Below are 22970 nucleotides of genomic sequence, written 5' to 3'. Positions count from 1 at the left end.
TGCATGTGTGTATGTGCCCTAAGAAAGACTGGCATCCCATCCAGGGTGTACCCCAAATTAATGCCTTGGGGTTGCTTGGGCAGTCCCCTTACATAACATTTCAACTCTGGGTAAATAACCTGCTACCCTGCTTAAAATGCGGTTATTGTTTATTCATCTGAGAGAATGATTGTGTGGCACATTAGACAGATGCTGAGGAAATAAATGGTAGAAATTCAGTCATGATTCCTTCCTGTGTGACAGCAGGAAACTGAGTAATGAAACGGGTTCTGTTTTGACTGTGTTATTTATAATTAGCGCAAAGACCTGTGAACTACTAGCAATTACCAAAAGAACGTCTGTAAAAGAGTGAGCAGTACTTTATCATACTTGGCCGACATTCTTTTTGAAATATGTGTCCTTGAAAAAGCGGGAATGTTTAAGGCAGTTGTGTCTCTGTTAATGCGTTAGAGTGCAGAGCCCTTCGCCGAACAGTCCGGGCAGGTGGGTGTTTCTGAAAGGCAGTAATGCCTGCTGTGTGAGTGTTTTGTCCTCAGACTGTATTAGAATTAAGCCGTTTCCTAATGCGTGTACTTTCCTGTTTTTTTTTTCATTTTTACAGGACTCTTAGGGTATATTCTCATGTCACCAGTCATCACTCCTGTCATGATGCAGACCCTGCACAGCCAGGGCTGCCGATAAGACACAATGTTCCAGAGCACCAAACGGCTCCTCCTGGAGTGATGAACATGGGCAGAAGGTTTTAGCTGTCTGCAGGATTTCCCTGCAATGTGGAAGCTTCTGGGGGTCGCAGTGCGGCTCAGTTGGTAGCACTCGTCTCCAGAATTTAGGCTCGAATCCCTTCCCTGCACTACACCCATATGTAAGCTTGGACAAAATGTCATATGAAATTATGATGCAATACAAAATAAACGCAATGGCTATATATCAGATGCATTATATAATCAAAACATTCCGTAACAAGTGATGACAAGGGATGCTGAACAGCCCGAAGTTGCTGGCTTTGACATTTTATTGCTTTTGTTGTGATTTTATTTACTTAACCCTTTTGCAGTCATCTTATTATTTGTATTTTAGTTTTCGTTTCATCAGTCAAAATGTGTATGATATCTAACAGAAGAAGTGCTTAATTTGACCAGCACGTTAAAGGCTTGATATTCCTCTATCATTTCCCCAAAAAACAGACTGTTATGTCACGCAAGAGTTCTTTGAATCAAATCGAAAGTCATGCCTTTCAGGGAAACCTTTTTGGAGCAGCAAGAAGAAAGGGCTTCTTACAGAGTAGTTTCCATTGTCATGTTGCTATAGTGACTGCCCTAGTTACAGTGGAAAATCCACTGTTGCCCAGCCAGTTTTACTTCCTCCAGTTAATCATTCTTCATCTTTAAAGGGACTCTGTCCGATGAGCAGAGAGCAGGACTGAGAGGATATTAGCTGATGTAATCTTATACTCGTTTCTGGTTTCACGCATTTACAGTGCTGGTAGAAGGCTTCATTGTCATGCAGCAGCGTTTAGTATGTGTGTAACATTATTTGAAGTGGGTGCCCTGCACTGGTTCATCTGGCAGTCTGATAAAGATAAAGTCTGGAATTTGCCAGAACACAACAAGTGGTATGTGCAGCATGATTCCATGACTGATTTTGTTTAAAACAAACATCTTGGGAAGCCAAAGAAGTCAATTTCAAAATGTAACGTGTTCGTGAACTGCTTTGTGGAAAGTTGGGGAGGCCTCGATAACTTCTCAGAATGTTTGTTATTGCTTCGGTAGCAAAAAAAATCGAACATCCATCCATCCATCCATCCATCCATCTACCTATTCATCTTATAACTGTTTATCAATCACAGTGCTGTGGGGGCCTGGGGGCCTGGATCCTATCTTGGGAAATCCAGAGCACATAGCAAACAGTGAGAATGAAATCAGAAAATGGAAATTTTCATTTTTAATGCAGTAAAAAGTTATTTAACATTTATCTATATGTTTCCGATTATTAGACATTTATTTGTTGCGAAAACAAGTATTAGCCACATATGTGTCAGCATTGCAGTATCCTTATTCATTTTAGCTATTAACCAATATGCAACGTTTTCTCATTACTCATTGGGTGTGCCTAGATGTTATAATCCTTGGATACTTTTCTGGGGCAGATTCGTTAACATGATTAGTCTGCACTTTGTCTTTTCTAAAAGGCAATGGCTCATTCACACAAGCTTGTTCAGACAGATCAAGAAGTGTAAGGCCTAGACTTCGCTATAGGGACACTGTAAGTTGCTGCGTTTGTTTCTCTTCTGAAAATCAGACGTATATAAGGATCCATCCTCAGGGGACTTTCTAATGATGCAGTGTGTCACTGGAGGCTCCGCATGTTGATTATTAAGAGAATGCATGGAGTGATTCTGTATTACAGTGAGACTGTGGGCATGTTGGTGGATGATATGGGGTTTTCAAGTTTCTTGACATTGTGTTGTCCATTGTGAAGATGTCGTAGGACAATACACAATGAAAATAGACACGGACAATGCCTTTAGCACTTCAGCCACGGACTGAAGCACATCAAAACAGATGCCGCCTGCTTTCCAGTTACAATACAATACAAAATGAAGGTCATTTAGCATAGTAATTCTATCCTAGAGGACTACATCAAGAATTTTCCAGAACCAGAATGTCGTCACTGGCTAGTGAGGATGAGAAAAATCAACTAGCAACTGATGCAGTCTTTGCCATGTTTAAAAGGAAGTATGACTAGGAACTTCATGGGGGAGAGTCAGTTTCATTTTCTGGTGGTGGGGGGTTCAGTGTGGTGGTGACTAGGGTCAGATAAACTCCTCTGGGGGCCCTAGGCTGATATGGCTAGCAGGCAACTTGAGAATTTTTTTGAGGCAAAAGTATAATAGTTCAGTCTTTAACATGCTGGCCAATTGCGGGGGGTGCATTAGTGGTAAAACTTAACCAGCTGGAGGAATGGGGGGTGTTGGCAGTAGTGCTTACAATGGGGAGGTGCTGATGGTAAAATTTACCAATTAGTCCACGACAGCAAATTAATTGTCCAGATTCAACAAGTTTAACCCTTCCATGTTAACAAGGCATGACAGAGCACCTGATTCTTCCGGAGAGGGCCTCCTGATTTTGCCGACATTCTTGGCTGTAGCCTAGGATAACCTGTGCAGTTATCCGCCGCTGACCTGTGGCCTTTTCCCCATAACCTCAAGATGACTCGAGGATGCAGGAAGTAATCCGGATGCAGAAGAAGCCAAGAGTGGTGACAGAGTAGCTGTTTGACTGCTTTTCCCCAGTGTGGTTCTTTAGGTCCAGTGTTTCGAGGACGTGGCCTGTTTTCCGAGATTCGCTGAAGAGTTATACTGCTTGGGGTAGCTGCTGGGGTGTGAATGGAAATATCAGTGAAAGACAGAACACTGATTATATCAATACCTTTATTCCACTGTGCTGAGTTTTCAAAATCACTTTGAATGATGTGTATTGCGGATGTATTGGCACGGAAGATTCTCATTTACTAAATCTATGGGTAGGTTTACTTCACCACCTTGGTTATTTTGGTTAGGAAAACATTTATAATCAACACGCCTTAAAAATATTTCAATGCTCTCATTTAGGACGTTTTTAGGTGCCCCCATTCTCCCGGTGTCATATTTTTAATGTTTGAGGAACATTGAGGAACATTGATGTATTTAGAAATGAAAGAACCTGCAGTGAGCATTACGGGGATTTTCTTTTCTCTCAAAGCTCTCAAAGATTGTTTACCCAGAGGAATGTTTATTAGCACCTACACATATCAAAACTGGCGAATTAGCCGCATTTTATCTCGGTACTTTCAGACGTAATCGTGTGTGTTTAAAGCTCACACTCGAAATGATTGTGAGTCATTCCTCTGCTGGAAAAACTGTGAACTTTTTATCACTTTCTTCAAGTAAGAAACCTGGACCAGATTCAAGAAAAATGATTCACCAAAGCTCTACAGCAGGCTGAGCTTGCATAAGAGCAGACATGCTGAGATATGCCCAGGCATGTTCCGAGAGTGGGCATCATGACAAAAATGATACACTTTTGCCTGAAAAGACGTGGCATGGATGTTCTCATATCAGGCTGTCTACGGCCACACAAATCACAAGTTCAGATTGCACACACCCTGCCCCTCCATGACACACACCTTAAAAAATAATTCCTGTTTGTAAGCATTATAGATACAGCTTTCTAAGTCATGTTTTTATGAAAGGTTGGCTATTATTTCCATGGCAACAATTCTCATTGTTTTTGAGAATTTCAACTCATCTTATCGGCAGAATATACTCACGTTGCCCACGTTGTAGCAGCTTCCGTTTTGAGGTAGAGCCAAAAGACCAGAATGCAATTTAGCGAAAGATCAGAAGACCGTGGTCTTATAAAGTCTTTAAAGTGGCTCCTTTTACATCCTCCATTTAAATTTTCTTTTATGTTAGGGGAACATAAAAATGTCTGCAGCATTTTTTTCAGAATACCTACTGATTAAGTAAACTATTAAAACCCACCATACTGATGAGCTGTGATCACCTGCATGGAATTTCTGGGGGGGGAATTATAAGCCTTCAGGTCTCAAAACGTTTATTAGGCCTTTTATCTGCAAGAATTCACAAATAGTTTCAGCTGAAGTCACATTAGGAGTTTTATTGAAGCATCAAATATTTTCCATGTGTTGATTGGCAAGTGCTGCTAGTAGTAATTCAGGTTCAGTCTGTCACAGAAGAGACAGAGACAAATGGAGGGTATTGGTGAGCTGAGCCCAGGAAACACAGGACAACAGACGCACTGGAGGGAATGCCAGTTTGGGGAAAATTCCAACTGGAATTGTAGTTATGCTACTAAACCTGGTGCAGTGATTCCCAACTAGGGGCATGTGGATAAATTGCAGCATATCATTTTAAGAACGGTAAAACTTATCGATAAGGGTTGGGGGTGGCGAAGGGTTGGGGGGGGGGCAGCTGTTCTGTAGCCATAATCATGGGGGAGACCAGGTTAATTTGTTTTAGTGTGAATGCCTTTATTAAAAAGCTACAGTAAAAGATGGATTTCTTGGTGAGTGATGTTTGGAGGGGCACAATGGCTCATTTGGGGGCATGGCCCACAAATCCCCCCCCCCCCCCCCTTGACGGCAACCCTGCCTCAGCTGCATAGACATTTTCTGACCGCCAGGCAAGAAAACTAGCTAGCAAGCGAAGCATTGGGAAGATGGATAAGTGACTGAAAGGACTGGTGGCTGCTGCTGTCCCTGGCAATGACAGTACAAACTCAAGCTTAGGTGAGGCTTAGGTGGGGTTTTTGGAGACAAAACCCCAACAAGGCCAGTTCCAGGGGCAGTATTCACTGTATGGAATTACCAGTACTGAAGTGGACCCACCACAGCCATTGTCTTCTGCAGAGTGGTGTTAACGGTCAGTCCAGTGACGCCAGCTCATCTATGGCAGCAGCTGAGCACCGAACACCTGCGCTGTTAAAACCGAAGCATTTTTTCAACGTAAACTGTCTGGATTCAAGCCAGGTCAACGTTGTATTAAAAAGGCTGCAAGTGTGTCAGCCAAAGCACCGGAGGCTTCATGCGCTGTCGGTACTTGTGGCTCAGCGAAGGAGACGGATTCGGTTCCCGTGGACCTCATCCTTCCAATAGCCGTGATTTTGGCTGGGACCGTGATTGCTAAGAAGGCGACTGATGAACTTAAAACTTTTTCACTATCAAATAACACAGTCTGACTTGTAATTGATGAAATCCATCCATCCATCCATCCATTCTCCAAACCGCTTAAATGTATTTGCATTTGTATTTACTGCTGTTTAATAACGTTTTTGTGATTTTATTCCGCAGTTAAGCAGGAGCTCCAGGGAGCTGGTGTTGTCCTTCCTCTTACTCATGGTCTCTTAAAGGCCTCAGAGCTGCAGTCCGTGCATCAGTACCACATAATGCCTGGCCGTTGACCATTACAAAGTGCAGGTAATTTACACCGACCCCTGGGGTCCTCCTCGTGAGTTTCACTGACACAGTGGGATGCCACCCTGGGTAATTTTTGCTGAGAAGGCGGGGCGTCACCATTAGTAAATTATGTCCATTACAGACCGTGGTCGCCCTAGCATAGTGAGTGACGTTGCCTTTTCGTACAAATTGAAAAAAAGGGAAAGTTTCCAGGAGTTAAACAAGACGGGGGAAAATGTCCGTGATACTTTAAATACAGAACATGCAAGCAGCAAAGCATCTGGGAGAGAGTCCAGTGTTTCATTATGCTCTCGGCGCACTGTAATTAGCACAGTCGTGAGCTTTGCTATATTTGGACTTTGAAGGCCCAAACCTCTCTTTAGCAAAAACAAGATTAAAATTGTATTTCCTGACACAACAGAAACAGAAATCTATATATTGCAGTGGTTCTGTTAGGTATCCAGATGGCGACTTCCAAACACTTTGAGCTCAAGGGGGACCTTCCAGTATGGAATACAGGTCAGAAATGAACATGTGTGATAAACGATAGTGTATGCAGACTATGGTAATGGGTGAGAAGGCTATTATTTCATTATTGCTCAGCATGGTTTAATCTTGGCCTGCATACAAAGCTAATGTGGTGATTTCTTTGACAGATATATACAAGGATGGCATTTTTGGAGACGACTTAGTGGTTATATTCGCTGTGCACCAAGCCTCTGTATACTTTCACTCACACATGCTCCCATTCCGGGAACCTGCAACGTGGTGACTGGTCATTAAAACTCAAGTGTGCTGCAAGTGACAGGGAGACAAACGCTGTGCTCAAGTAATGCGACACGATGCTTTCCAGTGACATTTTTATTGCGAGGGTGTTTATACAGTATCCAAACTAAGTATGTGGTTGTACTTGTCAGACTAAGAAAAGAGTTTATTGAAATAAATCAGTGCTGGGTGGCTTGTTACACAGGAAGTAGCATGTCTCTACTGCCTAGCAACCAGACAGACCGGTAAGTGAGAAAGGTATGCGATAGCTATGGAAAGCAGAACCTCTTTTTCGCCTCTTACAATTACTTTTAAGCACATTTTGATTATTTTGATATAAACATGATTTAGCAGCAGAGTTAGCAGTAAGACTTTGCGGTAACTCGAAACTCAACAGCCCAGTCAGTCCAAAGTGACTTTAACGTGTAAATGCTTTGAAATGCTTTGCTACAACTTCTTGTGAGATGAGTGAGCTTCAGCACTCGACTAGTGAATGGGCTTAGACATGGTTTTAATCAGGCAGAAATGACTCTGCCACATATACGATTTGGTCGAACAGTCTTGCATTGAGCCAAACCCATCAGGTGACTTCAGGAACGCAGAAAAACATCACGTGGCACCAGGACCGTTCGCTCGAGATGCACGGACACATTGTGCAGCGTAAACCTCATGGTTTACCAGTCTCTGGCTTGTTGCCTCCATCAAAATTATTTAATTTCGTTTTAGGCTAGAAGGAACCAATGGCTGTTCATCAGACAACAGCCTCAAGTATTTTACTCTACAACATCACGAGGCTTTTCCGGAACGGTCTGAGCTGAGCACAGAAGAGCACAGGCTTTTTTTGAGACTCATCATGGTGCCTAAAAACAGAATTCAACATGATTTTGTATCATTATTGAGAGGATATCAGGTTCCTACTGAGAAGAACATATGCCCAGCAATGGGGTCGGCGCTCCATCCAAGGTTATTCCCCACCTTGAGCCCATTGTTTCCAGGATAGGCTCCATATGCGCCCTGTAACTCTGCATAGGAGTACCGTGCATGTGTGCGTGTAAATAAACTGTGATTTGGATATCTTCATCAACAACATCAACCTATTTCGATTATGAATAGGGTGAAGAACTGAGGGCTATAAAAAAAGACACCACCAAAACGTTTATCCTTCATTTGATTTTCAAGCCAATAAACTATAAATTGTGGAGTACTAACCAAAGTGCATTAAGCAATACTAACTGGGCAAAATCATTCCTAAAAAACTGAAACGGCAACCGAGGAATGGCTCCAACAAACTTCAGGCGCGAGGACAAGGCATGGTGCAGGCTGGAAGGGAATGTGGATGAGCCACTTGCAGCTTGCAGGAAAACAGAGGTTTATTAACGAGAATAACACAAGAAGCACTTTAGAACACAAAAGCACCACGCGGGGTCAGAAGTAAACAGGAATAAACAAAGACTAATTACAACAAGGGGCAGGCAGGCAGGTAACAAAGAACACAGCAAAAGACACCAAACAAACATCAATGACTCCAGGAGGAACAGAATAGGACCAGGAACTTAAAAACAAAACTAAACCGGGTAACGACACAACAGGAGTGAGACAGACAATTAACCAATCCGAGGGGTGGGGGAGGGCAACGAGCAATCAGGTAAACACAGAAGGGCAGGCATAAAAACAGGCAACAGTTGAAACTAATAATTAAACTCAGAGAACTCTAACAAAGAAACTAAGAAACAGAATCTACACTAGGGGAACAACAGATAGGAAAAAAACACAAGCATGGGCACAAAGCATGAAACCAAAACCAAATAGAAATCACAAGACACAGGAACAAGAAAACTTATACAATGAAACACTTGGGAACAAATGTCTGCTGGCCAAACGGGGAAGGGACACAAAAGACTGCGACAACCGGAGCTGACCCTGACACAAACCAGTTTAGCGGTAATTCTTTACAAGCAGCAAATTCTACTGCACAGTAGGATGAGTGAAATACAGTATCTATATATAAATACTTTCAATGTATTTCAATGTCCAGTTTGGTTCATTTTCAACAATTTCTGCATTACAGCTGTTTTGAATGGTTTGTGATTCACACAATCTTTTAATATGCCAGCATTTAAAATGACAGATTTTTCTTCTCATTACAGGCATGTGCCCTGCGCTTTAACAATTCCATTCCAAGATAATGAGACCATCTTGGTGCTCAGTTTCATCTTATTGTTGGGAAACAAAACTGAACGAGGGTGAAAAAAACGAGATGTTTCTACTTCACCATGGTCTGCCAAGAAACATGAAGGATTCACAGACATATTTGTGGTCAAAGCTAAGCACAATCTCTGTCTGCCGTGGTGAAGAATTGAGTCTGTAGAAATATGAGAACCGGTTTGGGCTGTTTAGTCGTCTGTTCTGTTGACGCAGAAAGGTAGCAGCCACCTGACTTGATAATGGGTGGATCTCGGTATGTTTCATGGGAAAGATTAAAACTATCAGGTTATGAAAACTGTCCAGCATACATCTGAATTCAGATCACACATGCAATCACAATAATTTAAAGATCTTTGTGTGTTTATGGATTTAAAAAAAAAACAAGTAGCTGAAAAACTTTTTTCTGAATAAATTTACTTCAATGAAAGGTTGGATTTTTCTTGTTGTTTTGTCCAGTGCCAGATTAATCTATCTCACTAAAATGTGTATTTCTTATAACTGTTTTCACTCATCCTTACCAGTGGTGCCAATAATTGTGGAGGGGATTGCATGTCGTCCAGTCATTTAATCCAGTTAAATGTACAGTCATTCCTTCGCATTTGAATGGAGCAGAATATCCCTGTGAAAAGGCACATTCGTGAATAATACTCAGGTCCACTATTAAAAATACAAATTGGCGACACTGAAAGGGTGTAGAAGTTACTGCGATAAATGTGAGATTCTACCATCACAAAGACAGCTAACATGTAAGTGATACTGATCACCAAGACAAACGCACAGCCTACCCAAGCCAAGATGTGTAAACGCCACAGTTGTTTTTAATCGTAAATAACTTTTAATACTAAAGACGCATGATGTACTTACACAAACATATATTGCAGTTATATTTATATATCCTAGAAGTTTTTTGTAATCCAAATCATTTTCAGTATTATTTATATATTTTCGGCATATGTGTTGCTTGAAAATCCAAAACCATGAATGTCACATTCATGACTCTCAAGGGGCGACTGTACTATAAGCATCTAAGCCTCTAGCACAGGTGTCTCAAAGCATCTGCCCGTGAACTGGATCTGTCCGGCCCACAACGTATGCCAGCACCACACTCCAGCTGCCCTCTTTCCTGTTTCCCTCATTTAGTTATTCCTCTGCAATCTAGAACTTCACTCCCTGCTAAAGTGCAAATGTGTACAAAACAACTCAAACCAATTTACACCATCGATTTTTCTTTCCCTGTAACAGGCACACAATCCAGCAGGAATTACATGGCTTCAGGCTTAATCGTATCTCTGTCCCATTTCCACAAATGTACACTGCTAGGGTCGCGGGGAGCCTGTCGAAGGAAATACAGAGCAGGTAGGGGGCACAATGGATGGGATGCCAATCCATCATAGGCAGGGGTGCTGTAAGGGGAGGGTGCCAAAACAATTCCAAGGGCCCTTGAGTGGCTGGGACCCTAAAAAATTAGAACATAATTGGATTGATCTGGGTTTGGGGGGGTCCAAAATCTCAAGCAGCACCCCTGATCATAGGCTGCACATTATAGACAGTTCCGAGACCCAAGTCCAGTGTTTCCCAACCCTGGACAGTCCATGTTTTTGCTTCCTCTCCGCTCCTTGCGTGCGTGTAGCAGGTATTCGATGTTCCTGATTGGCTGGGATCTGGGAGGGAGCAAAAACGTGAACCGTCTGGGGTCCCTGAGGACTGGGGAGGGAAACACTGCCCAAGTCCATCTGTGTGTTTTTAAACTTGGGGAGAAAAAAACCCCACAGAATATACAGTATACAGAATCAGGGGTATTAATGAAATCCAGTGTGACATGATGGCCCCCCATTTACGACTAAGATTTTTTAATTGTCTCACTATGTCTTTTGTTTCTCAAAACCAGTATTCTGATTATACCAACCTGCATAATATTTTTTTCCATTGCTAGTTTAGATTCTGGGTCAAAAACTTGCATATGAGGGGTACAAATGACACGAGTGATTTGCAGCCGTATAAATACCAAGAAAGTAACATCTTGCATTGTTTTAAAAACGTGCGCACTGAGTAAAATCCCCTATTATGCAGCGTATTACACTTATTTTTGTTGTTCCTGAATTCTTATACAGTACATGGAAGTCTGAATTCTGTGCAGGGATCTTCTAAGAGGCGCATGTGAAACGTTGAAAGATTCCGGTTCATTCTTTGTCTCCACCTGCTGTTTGATGCTTCACATTTCACAGGACGTGTCGTTTCTCCTTCATCCCGGAACTGTGTCGCTCACAAACGTGCTCATATGGAGATGATCTGCACTTCAGGCCTGTCATAGGTCACATTTTCAATTCTGACAGTAACCAGTTTGTAACCTTGTCTATAATATGCTAACTGCAGCACAGGGATGTCAGGGCATTAAAAGCAAAGACAGGCTTTGTCATAAAGCATACTTCCTTACACCTGTTTCCTCACCAGTGATGTGTGGTCCAAATGCATTTTTACTCATGTAAATCCAAGCACATTTACAGGAATTAAGGTGGACAGAAATGTGAGCGGTTTACATACATTTATGTATTTGTTTATGTATTTGATGCGGCCCTCAAAATGCCAGTGGATACCTTCTAACTCTCTCAGTACCCCTGAAGCCGTCATCATCCTTTCCTCTGCGCTGTAATAAAAACATCAATCTGTGCCAGACCAGGTGGGAAAGGTATTTTCGGAGAGCAGCAGTTCCTTCTCGCTACGCCATCATGCTTCACGCATGAACGCACCACCTGTTCGGTGTTTACGTTACAATTATTCATTCAGCAGATGGGGTTTATTCCAAAGTGACAGATACCTGAGGAAGCCGGTCCGCAAAACAATTGGGGGTTAACGGCCTGTGCTCAGGGGCTCGACTGTGAAATCACCTGACAGTAAGATTTGAACTGGACACCTTCTGATGGGTACGGAGTACTGATCCACAGAACCACATGCCCATCAAGCTAATGCAGCTAATGCTAATATGAGGAAAAAGACATAGAGCTGCTACCTCAGGCTCTTCAAATCCTGCCCTTCATTCCAAATCCCAGCAGTGTTCTCAGTTCTCCCAGCTAGTTAGTTCAACAATCACTGACTCTGCTTGGTCACAGATGCTTCACATGACCCTCGAGGACCATGATTTGAATATCCCTGCCCGAGGATATTGCATGACTTCACGAAGTTCCATAGTGTTTTCTTCGTTTTGTGAACTGTCACTTGTGGGAAGCTGAACAATGATGTTTAAATGTCTGTTGACACGCTATTTTACAGCAGTGCAGCTTGACAGAGACTAGATGTTGTAAAACCAGTTTTGTGACTTTCTTCGGCCAACTGTGATGGGAAGCTGACTGATATCAAGTTTGAGTTTGCTTTTATCTAATGGACAAGAGTCGAAACTTACTCTGCATTGTAATTTCTTTGCCTTATGACCACATCGAAGTTGCTGACTATCTTGTGGTTTACAAACTCATTTACCATTTATTGATGTATACAGGTACAATTGTGTTTAATATACGGATGTTCTTACCCTACTACGCATCCTAATGAAAGGAGTATAAAGCATTGGTCAATCTGACATTTGATGACAATCACAGTGGTCTGTGCTTGCCACCTGTTGGAGAACTATGGTAAGTTTTGTGAGAGATTGAAACCTTTCGGAGACAAGGCACACTAATTGTGCCCATTCCTTTGCAGGTTTCAGCCACAGTGGGGAAATCGCACTGTGGAAAATTTACATTTACTGAAAGTAATTGCTGCAGTGCTTTCCCTACTGATGTTACGGTCAGTAGTTGAAAGGTGTAGTTTGCGCAACTTGCTTTATTACAGAAGTTCAAAGAGTAACAATGATGAATTCTGACCATAAAAGTTACATGGGCTGGTCTGTGGTGCCAAACTCCTATTTAGATGGTATTTCTCCAATTCACAGCTCAGTTATGCTGAATTAGTTTATTCAAAAGAGTAAAAAGTGATGATTATATAAACAGTCATTTAAAGAAAAGTGCTTCCCTCTTTCCATATTGCCCCTTTAAAGAGTCATAAATGTCTCAGAAAATGAAGTATAACTCAAACAATATAAATGTGAACATTTGAAAGGGATTTAAACGGATAATCAAGCATGTGATGGGCTGAGACCAAAGCTGTGCTCAAGGAGTTCATTCTGAATCACAAATCAAGAAAATGTGGCTGTATGAAGCATGTACTAGTGCGCGTTGGCAGCAGTGCATGATGGGTCGCTCCTTCACACCGTAGGAATGACGGCAACTTCATCCAGAAGAGGTTTAAGGAGCTTTGGGTCCTCCTGCAAAGACCAGCAAATCACTTTGAAACAATTGGTATGTAACAGCGGTTACAGAAAGACAATTACTTCAGGTATACATCTCGTTTGAGGATGTGCTTAAAAACACCTCCCTCACCCACCTTTCTTGTCCTCACCCTCTGCAAACACTGTATAGTCTTCCAGTCATTAAGTTGGTTACTTCTGCATCATACATTTACAATTGCTGCGTGATCTACTGGTACGTACCTAGTATACCAGACATTCCAAAATCCGTGTATACTGTTCATGTACCAGGGGTGGCCGTTCTCACCCAGAAAAGGCCAAAGACTGATTGGATAACGACACCAGGGTTTGAACAGCTGACCTAAAACTTACCCAAACCCCCCCCCCCCCCCCCCGCTATATACCATACATATTTACATTACACTGAAAAATTTATTCTGTATACATTCCCTACATAATTTCTTTTTGTACCTATAGTATGTAAGACACGTGTTTTTATTTATACCTATATATAAAAATTTCACATTGTAATTTTTCATTTGTATTTTGTAAATTGCCACAGTGTGGTCTGCTCACAGAGCCACATATCACTCTGTACTCTGTGTAAATGTGGCAAATAAAACTCGTGACTTGCCTTCAAAAGGTGTAAGTAGGATCTCCCTGGTTTATGTTCAGTTTAGTTGCAGGGGAGTGTGTGGACACAGCTAGCAGAAACAATTTTTGAATTTTTAAAGGGTTAAAAAAAACGTTAAACATTCTACCTTATCCTCCTTGTGCTTCTGACACAGAGCCTTTAGGTTCACGACAATGACACTGATATTGATGCACAGCTGTAGAACAGCACAAACCAGCAACACAATATCTATTCCCCCAAGCATCATCTGGGGGGTGTGAAGAAGAGGAGAAAGTTGAGATTAGAACAATATTAAATTCAGGGACCCAAGATGGCACAACGGGACAACACAGATCTTTTGAAATTGCTGTGGTTGCTACTCTTTTTCATCATAATGGTCACGTTCATTGTTCATTAATTGACGGTATGATTTCAGATGTAGAAAACAATATAAATATAAAATGACAAAGAAAATGCATCAAAGAACGGGTTCCGAACACAACCCACCAGCAGCATGTGCCTTTTCTCGTTGCAGAGCTCAAAGATTCTGCGCCTGTTAATGTCTCGCATGTGGGCGACCTCGGGCGCGATTGTTGTACGGTAGCCGTAGCCGTAGCCATAGCCATAGTTGTTGTTGTTGTAGTCATTTTGTCGGCAGGCCCATGGGACGCCAGCTCCATTAGCCAGGTCTATGGAGTACAGCACGATGGCGGTCAGCGCGATCGCGCCACACCCACAGCTCATGCATGTATTCAGGAAGACCTGTGCACAAGAAACAGAGGGGTGAAATCCATACCAGCACTGGCACTGTAACAGCCCTGCTACAGTGCTTCTTTTTGCTGTACTGAACTGATGGGTCCTATGACCTTGTAATGCACTGCTTTCCTGCCCAGGACGTCCTACGACCGTGTGATGCACTGCTTTCCTGCCCAGGACGTCCTACGACCGTGTGATGCACTGCTTTCCTGCCCAGGACGTCCTACGACCGTGTGATGCACTGCTTTCCTGCCCAGGACGTCCTACGACCGTGTGATGCACTGCTTTCCTGCCCAGGACGTCCTACGACCTTGTGATGCACTGCTTTCCTGCCCAGGACGTCCTACGACCTTGTGATGCACTGCTTTCCTGCCCAGGACGTCCTACGACCTTGTGATGCACTGCTTTCCTGCCCAGGACGTCCTACGACCTTGTGATGCACTGCTTTCCTGCCCAGGACGTCCTACGACCTTGTGCTGAACTGCTATCCTGCCCAGGACATCCTACGACCTTGTGATGCACTGCTTTCCTGCCCAGGACGTCCTACGACCTTGTGCTGCACTGCTATCCTGCCCAGGACGTCCTACGACCTTGTGATGCACTGCTTTCCTGCCCAGGACGTCCTACGACCTTGTGCTGCACTGCTTTCCTGCCCAGGACGTCCTACGACCGTGTGCTGCACTGCTTTCCTGCCCAGGACGTCCTACGACCGTGTGCTGAACTGCTATCCTGCCCAGGACGTCCTACGACCTTGTGATGCACTGCTTTCCTGCCCAGGACTTCCTACGACCTTGTGATGCACTGCTTTCCTGCCAGGACTTCCTACGACCTTGTGCTGAACTGCTATCCTGCCCAGGACATCCTACGACCTTCAGATGCACTGCTTTCCTGCCCAGGACGTCCTATGACCTTGTGCTGAACTGCTTTCCTGCCCAGGACGTCCTATGACCTTGTGCTGCACTGCTTTCCTGCCCAGGACGTCCTACGACCTTGTGCTGCACTGCTTTCCTGCCCAGGACGTCCTACGACCTTGTGCTGAACTGCTATCCTGCCCAGGACGTCCTACGACCTTGTGATGAACTGGATTGCTGTTCTGGGTGCCCCCCCCAGCCTTGCGTCATATGAAACTCCAGACCTACCAGAGAGGCTGTTCAGGATAAGTGTTCACACCAGGGATGCCCACACTTTTTCAGCTTGCGAGCTACTTATATATGACCAAGTCAAAATGATCTACCTAATATAAAAATGCTAAACATATATTTATTTATAAATATTATAATAAAGTATTCTTAATTATTAATTTCCGTTTGGCACAAATAAAGTGAATTGAACTGGGATTTTAGTTTCTTCACCTTTCTCTCTCAGCTCATGCGATCTACCCACTCTACCTTTACGAACGACCAGTAGATCGTGATCGACGTATTGGGCACCTCTGGTTTAGATGATGACAGATGTAGAAGCAATCAGTTTGCCACAATTCACTGTGTAAAGAAGTGCTTCCTCAAATTCATTTTAAAATGTTCTCCCGCTAATTTCCACTTATGGCCACAAGTGCTAGTATTTAAACTAATACTGAAATAGTCATTTGGCTGAACAGCATCCAGACCTGTTAGAATCTAATATACCAGAATTCATGTCTCCCCTTAGTCTCTTTTGCTCGAGGCTGAACAGATTCAGCTCAGCTAACATCTCCACATAAGACATTCCTCTAAGACCAGGAATCATTCTCGTCACCCTACGTTGCCCCCTTTCCAAGACAGCAATGTCCTTTTTAAGGTATGGTGACCAAACTTGCACACAATATTCTAGGTGGGGTCTTACCAAGGAATTATATAATCGTCGCATCACCTCCTTTGACTTAAACTCCACACACCTAGAAATGTAACCCAACATCCTATTGGCCTTTTTTATTGCTTCCCCACACTGGCGTGAACGGGATATGGAAGTATCAACACACACACTAAGGTCTTTCTCGTAATCGGCTACCTTTATATCCGTTGAACCCATAAAAATATCTGTACTTCATATTTCTGCTCCCTACATGGATTACCTTACACTTATCTATGTTAAATTTCATCTGCCAGGTATCAGCCCAGTCGCTAATTAAATCCAGATCCCATTGTAGCCTCTCTGCTCCTAGATCAGTATCTGCTACACCACCCACCTTGGCGTCGTCTGCAAATTTAACCAGTTTACTGTACGTATTGGTGTCAATATCATTAATGTAAATCTGGAACAATAGTGGTCCTAAAATTGAGCGGTACCCCACTATGAATGCAGGCCCACTGTGACATTGTGCCTCTAATAACTACTCGCTGCTTCCTGTCTATTAACCAGTTTTCGATCCAAACTGCTACAGTTCCTAAAATCCCTGCAGTCTTGAGCTTAAGCAAGAGCCGTTTGTGGGGGACAACATCAAAGGTCTTCTGGAAATCTAAGCAGATCACATCGTAGGCCTTTTTGTGATCAATTTCTCTTGTAGCTTCCTCAAAGAACTTCAAGTAAATTAGTTAAACAGGATCTACCTCTCCTAAATCCATGTTGGCTATCCCTCAGAAAGTAATCTAAGGATCTGATGTCGTCGTGTGTTATGTGTGACAGTACACTGTGTGAGATGCATGTGCCAGTATGTGGGAGGGTGACATTATCTTCTGACTGAACTTTGATTGGTTAACTGCTTGTTAATAAGTTTCTGTCTATGATTATGTCAAAGTGTCTTTGTCATTTCAGCTCTATTGCAGGTATCACACACAAATAAAATTCCATTCCTCCTTGGTCGTATTGCAAAAAAGTAATGGAGCAATAAATATAAAAGAATGTTTAACCTCAAAGAAAGCAAGTAGCAACTAGTTAGTGATCAGATAATGACACACAGATAAAATACTTCCTGGTTCTCGAATTCCCATTATGTCTTGTTGATTAAGCTCTATAATCATTTATGTTTATCTTTCTGTAATATATAACATGTCCTCTTTACAATATCAACAGTCGGACAGCTGTTCATAGAATAAGCAGATGGCCAAGTCAATTAGGATTAGACAACTTATAATTGAGACAGACTTACTTATTGTTATTAAAATAAGAATGACTGGGTGAAAGACAGATGGTTTTAAACAAACTCACCAAGCACTGACTTGGAAATCTTTCAGTGAGAATACACATGATTCCAGCAACAATGAACTGTCAAAAAAAAGACAATATTAAACTATTATCTGGAAGATGCAAGATCTTTTTAAAACATCCATGTATTTTATAATATGACATGAGAGTAGAAACGCAAACTCACTATTGCACCTATCCAGAAGGGGGCCTTGGTTGACAACAAGGGTCCATAGTAGAAAGCGCTACCAGTTATGACGATAGCTCCCAGGCCAATGTTGAATAGCCCCAGCATGATCTGGACAGTCTGTGTAGAGATTTTAACAAGTCATGGAAGACAAAGTGATGCAGATATTGTTTTAGAGATTTCTGAAAGTCATTCAACACAAGCCAAGTTCTACTTATTATTTGTTGATTCAAATGGATTAGGCACTGCAAAAAGAAGCTAAAATTTGTTTATTAAACTTGCCTTTTAGTTTGGTACACAATTAAACCTTCTGAGCTTACCACAAAGTGATTTGATAAAAATTGCCAGTGTTTTTTTAACTGTCATTCCTGCACAACAATATTAAACTAATTCATATGTGTTAAAAATGGCCTGTGGGCAGTGTTTCCCAACCTGGTTTCCGGGGACTCATAAATGGGACCACGTTTTTGCTCCCTCCCAGCTCTCTGCCAGACAGTCCACTGTCTGCAGGTCCCCAAGGACCAGATTGGGAAACACTGCTCTAAGGATGAAACAGCAGTGCGTACCCCAAGGGCCGACTGTGCCCCACCCAGGAGCCTCTTCAGCCCCTGGGACACGGCACACGCTGGGCTGCAGCACAGGGCTGCCAGAAGCTGGAATATCAGGGGACAGTTGCTTTTTGTGTCAGATTTCATGGTAAGAACTGTGACCCCGTCGCCTTTTGTCACAGACACTGGCATCCTGGCAGCTCGCTTTCACCGGCAGCTGAAGGAGGATAAATCAAGTGATTAGCACAGTATATGAATGGGATAATTACCAGACATATTTGTAAACAAATGCACAGAAATGAATGTATGTCAGGGTTGGTTCTTAGTTCCTGCCCTTGGTCCGCCCTCGTATTCTATTCTGGTTTTGTTTCGTACCTTTTGATTCTATAATTAGTTTTGCTTTGCATTCCTACTGTCAGATTAATGTATCCTAGTTTGTCTGTTAAGCCTTCTAGCTCTGTGATCATTTATGTTAGTTGCCTGATGTTCTAGTCGATTGGTTGTCTTGATAATGTTTCATTCCACGTCTCTCGTTAGCCTGGTTTGTTTTACGTATTTCAATTACTGACCGTGTTCATTTCTTCAGTGAGTCATTGTTTGTGGATGTGTAGGAGCTGCGTTACTGTGTGTTGGTTGCTTTGTTCCATAACCTTGTTTCCTTTTAACTTCTAGTTATTAGTTCTGTTTCCTGGTTGTGTCACTATTCCTTTATTAACTTAGCATTTTCCCCCATTTCTTCATGACCCCTCATGGTCCTTTTGGTTTTGTAGTGTGATTCATTGTTAATAAACCCCCTGAAGTATTGGACAATCATGCCTTGTATCTTAATTTAACTGAGAAACAGCCCCTTGTTACTCAGGTAGAGCATTTTCTTCCCAATTAACTGAAAAAAACTCTCTCCACATATGACTTTTTTGTGGAATGCCCTTAAGGCTTTGAATTACAAACAAACAAATCACTGAAACCGCACACTAATCTCAGGATGAATCTCGATACCAAGAACGCAAAGGCCGTATACTTGCGTTGTTAGTATTGGAACTGTTCTTCGGCAATGGAAGATGACGTAAAACGGGTACACGAGAACACAAGTACGGTCATGTACGCACATTCAGATTCACCCTCACTCTCTTTCCCGTCTGCAGTGTTTCCTTCTGGCATATCAGGTTTTTCTGTACCCAGTTATGCAACATTATACTTTTAAATATATGAAAATTTTAAGGTCCCCACTATTTAATAATTGCAATAAATACAATAATAATAATATAATAATAATAATTACGCGCACACGCACACAAAGCCAAGGGCAGGAACAAAGTGCAAACCCACAGACATGGCGTAGTTACGGAGTTACGCACAGGACCCTCAGGCTGCCAACTTATTGAGACCCGGAGCAAGAATAACAAATAAAAGGAGAAATACACAAGAAGCACCTCCATGTATAAAGCATGCCGTCTCAAGCATCAAATAACACACAACTGCATCAGCATGGAAGACAAGACAAATATCAGTAGTGAACGCCCTAACCCAAAGCCACACTTCATTTGCTCCAGCAAACCCTTTCACTTTACTAGCAGTCAGGACATGAGTTACACTGAAAATCCTCCAGCAGGATCAGAGCAAAATCAATTAATATGTCACCGTATAACATCAAACGGTCACTTAAATTAACTTGGATCAAGAAATTTAAGGATTCTTGTTTCAGTTTGCGATTATACTGCATGACAATTATAATGTTGCTTCATATGTTTTAATGTCCTGCTAAGATTGTTTCTCCGATTGTTTTTAACGACAAAATATTCATTGTGCAAAACACGCTACTCTAATAATCTTCATATTCACTTACACAAACAGGAAATTCATAACCAGGGAAATTCCACTTTGCCAAACTAAACATTATAAACACAATTTCAGTTAGCTGTGATCATCTTTACATTATAACTAAATCTTAAGACAAAAATAACATCTAGCAATTTTCCAGACCCGATCTATTCAAACGAAGTTGGTTTTACTTCTTGGTTTTATTTAATGCGTTCCACTTCATCCACGTTAAACTTGAATTTTATATTCATGTTAAATATGACAACACAATTCAGAACATCCCACACAAAAATCCTTTCATCTCACAGACTTACCTAATGGATTCCGTAAATTGCAGTAACTTTTTTCCCAAAGTTTTAAACAGCGTCTTCACCCTGTTTGCTTTGTTTACACGGAAGGGCGGGCTTTACGCTTATTCCCGACAATCCCTCCTCCTTAGAAGGAAGTTAATCATCAATCATAACCTCAAGCTATTATTATTATTATTATGTTATTTAAAACTATCTCCTGCTTATGGCTTCGGATTTTAAAATTGTCAAAGGGTGCTGTTGTATTATTTGTGCTTAGGGTGAACTTTCTAGCCCATGTGGTACCAAAGGCGAGCGTCACCGCCCACTTTCATCTTGTGCACCAGAGGAGAGTTGAGCTACCTATCGAGACGTGCTATCGAGCCTTTCTGCGCATGTGCAGTTCCACCATTTTGGGATTAGGGTTAGATTTTTGGGGTTAGGGTTAGGGCTATCGATTAGTACTACGGTAGCCTAACTCATCAAAGTAGATCAATTCGTCAGAACACCGGTGCCCTGACTAAAGTTTTGGGTTATGTTAGCTTGTGACATTTCAGATGTTTGAATTTTGAATTATTTATAACATTGGCAGACGTGCTTTGCAATAAAATAGTTTAAAGTTTTGAGCTATACAGCTATTGGTTGGTGGGATATTCAGTCTGTTTAGCTCTGTGGTTTACTTCTCGCTCTATTGCGGTCACATTTACTTCATGTGAATAGAAGTCATTTTTCCACCATTGTACCTCTTAAGCAGCAGATGTTTAGTAGATGAATGTAGGATGAAAGCTTTGAGAATGTATGTGCTTTGCTGAACCAAAATATTGAGTGGCACTCACTCATGGAATGTAGATCTGTGCAGGGTAAGTATGAAATATGAAATTTTATGACATATACAGCTGTGGAAAAAATTTAGGTGACCACAGCAACATTTTTAGTTTCACTCATTTGTCAATTTATGGGTCAATTTAAGCTTCTGTTTAAAATATACATTTTTTTTGTAAACTCCAACCTGGCTCTTCTCTGTTCATCTTCTTTCCCTTGCTTTATGGGCCTTCAGTCCTGCTTCTAGGAGCCTGTTATGAACTTCTCCTAGCATTGCCCTTCACACCACTAAACGTTTCCCATTCATTTTGAAGGTCACTTGTTGTCATCCTCCAATTCATGAGGCACTGATGGACAAGTTGATGTTCATCTCTGGCATTAGAAAGTCTCCTCTGCCTGGTTTTTTGTCATTCCTACTGTCTCCTGCTTTACATCGTTCTTGTGTACCGCGATACTTAGAAATTTTGAGCCTGGAAGCAACCTGCTGCTCAACATAGCCTTCTGCCAGCAGAACCAGGATTCGAAACGAATCTGGAAACGAAGATTAAACAATGCAGGCTTTGTTTAAAAAATGGAGTGGTCTCTTAATTTTTTTCCGCAGCTGTAGTTTATGATACATAGTGAAGAAGGCAGCAGGAGGTTGAGAGACGGATTGGTGCAGCGTTGGCAGTGACATAGACACTGTATCATTCTGTGACGGTGAAGAGAGAGCTGAGGCGGAAGGCAAAGTTATAGATTTACCAGTTGATCTACATTCCTACCCTTACCTATGGTCTCAAGCTTTGGTGTAGTGACAATGGAATGAGATCGTGGAAACAAGCAGCAGAAATAAGTTTTGTTCACAGGGTGTCTGGGTTCAGCTTTAGAGATATGGGCGATGGGCTCAAAGTAGAGTCGCTGCTCCTCTGCATTGAGAGCAGCCAATTGAGGTGGTTTGGTCATCTACTACAGGGTTTCCCAACCCAGTCCTCGGGGAACCCCGGACAGTCCCTGCACTGGCTTCATGTCAGGTTCAGGACTGACTTCAAAATTCTTCTGCGCCTGCCTACCAAACAAAACTGATCCATGTTTATAAACCACATCATAAACTCATATAACAGAACATAGGTTCTATTATCACCCCAGATATAAATAAAGTAACTGTTTGGGAATATAGGGCACATTAATTTATGCCAGCAATCGGAAGGTTGCTGGTTCAAATCCTGTGAATGCCCCTGAGTGATCCTATTCTGTTACACCCTTGAGCAAAAAACCCTAACCTGCCATTGCTTTTTCCTGGGTATGAGGTTAATCTGCACCCAGCCCTGTAAGGAGGTCCTCCAACTTACAGGGAAAATGTGGCAGGAGTGGCACAAAGGTTTATTTATGGGGGAGATGAGAGAATCTAAATGAAATATTGGGGCACGTGTCCTTGTTCCCCTGGTTCCTGTGTATTTTGGGTAATATATATTTTTAATAAACTTCAAAACAACATAATTATTCTGGACAAAAATTCTGCACAGATTCACATTTTCGCAATGAAAAAATAAATTTGATGATAACTTATGCTGCATATAAACTGGGATTGAACAAATTTGTTATATTATGTATTTCTAAATCTTTATGAAAGACAATATCTTAAAATAAAATTTCTTAATAT

At 42.0% G+C, this 22970-nt stretch overlaps 1 protein-coding gene across 34 annotated transcripts; it reads right to left on the bottom strand.

Annotated features, from left to right (window-relative positions):
- Positions 1-12720: 12720 nt before the first annotated feature.
- LOC125749056 (transmembrane protein 176B-like) lies at positions 12721-20769 on the bottom strand. Of its 34 annotated transcripts, none has more exons than XR_007399742.1 (7): positions 15640-15654; positions 15520-15599; positions 15400-15439; positions 15321-15360; positions 14322-15200; positions 13963-14082; positions 12721-13219 (listed from the first exon to the last, which is right to left on the bottom strand). XR_007399742.1 is itself a non-coding variant. In XM_049025909.1 (7 exons), the coding sequence occupies exons 2-7, from the start codon at positions 18594-18596 to the stop codon at positions 13160-13162; spliced, it is 786 nt and encodes a 261-aa protein (XP_048881866.1). In that variant the 5' UTR covers positions 18597-18621; positions 20537-20769; the 3' UTR covers positions 12721-13159. The 34 variants fall into 34 exon arrangements, 1 of the variants encoding a protein (XP_048881866.1); XR_007399745.1 differs by lacking the exon at positions 15640-15654 and having other exon boundaries at positions 14322-14680; positions 14881-15200; positions 15520-15534; XR_007399744.1 differs by lacking the exon at positions 15640-15654 and having other exon boundaries at positions 14322-15040; positions 15081-15200; positions 15520-15534.
- Between the last annotated feature and the right edge of the window lie 2201 nt (positions 20770-22970).

The sequence above is a fragment of the Brienomyrus brachyistius genome, chromosome 9 (assembly GCF_023856365.1).
Source record: "Brienomyrus brachyistius isolate T26 chromosome 9, BBRACH_0.4, whole genome shotgun sequence".
Lineage (NCBI taxonomy): Eukaryota > Metazoa > Chordata > Actinopteri > Osteoglossiformes > Mormyridae > Brienomyrus > Brienomyrus brachyistius.
The sequence above is the reverse complement of the archived record's forward strand: the minus strand, read 5'-3'. Positions and strand labels throughout refer to the sequence as shown.

Bases quoted from the DNA above. Each gene is read 5' to 3' on its own strand.
- LOC125749056 (XM_049025909.1), bottom strand. From the start codon at position 18,596: ATGCCAGTGTCTGTGACAAAAGGCGACGGGGTCACAGTTCTTACCATG. The intron at 17,977-18,422 runs GTACGCACTGCT...ATCTCTACACAG, and splicing joins GGGCACAGTCGGCCCTTGGG to ACTGTCCAGATCATGCTGGG. The intron at 17,751-17,856 runs GTGAGTTTGCGT...TTTTTTTGACAG, and splicing joins CCTTCTGGATAGGTGCAATA to TTCATTGTTGCTGGAATCAT.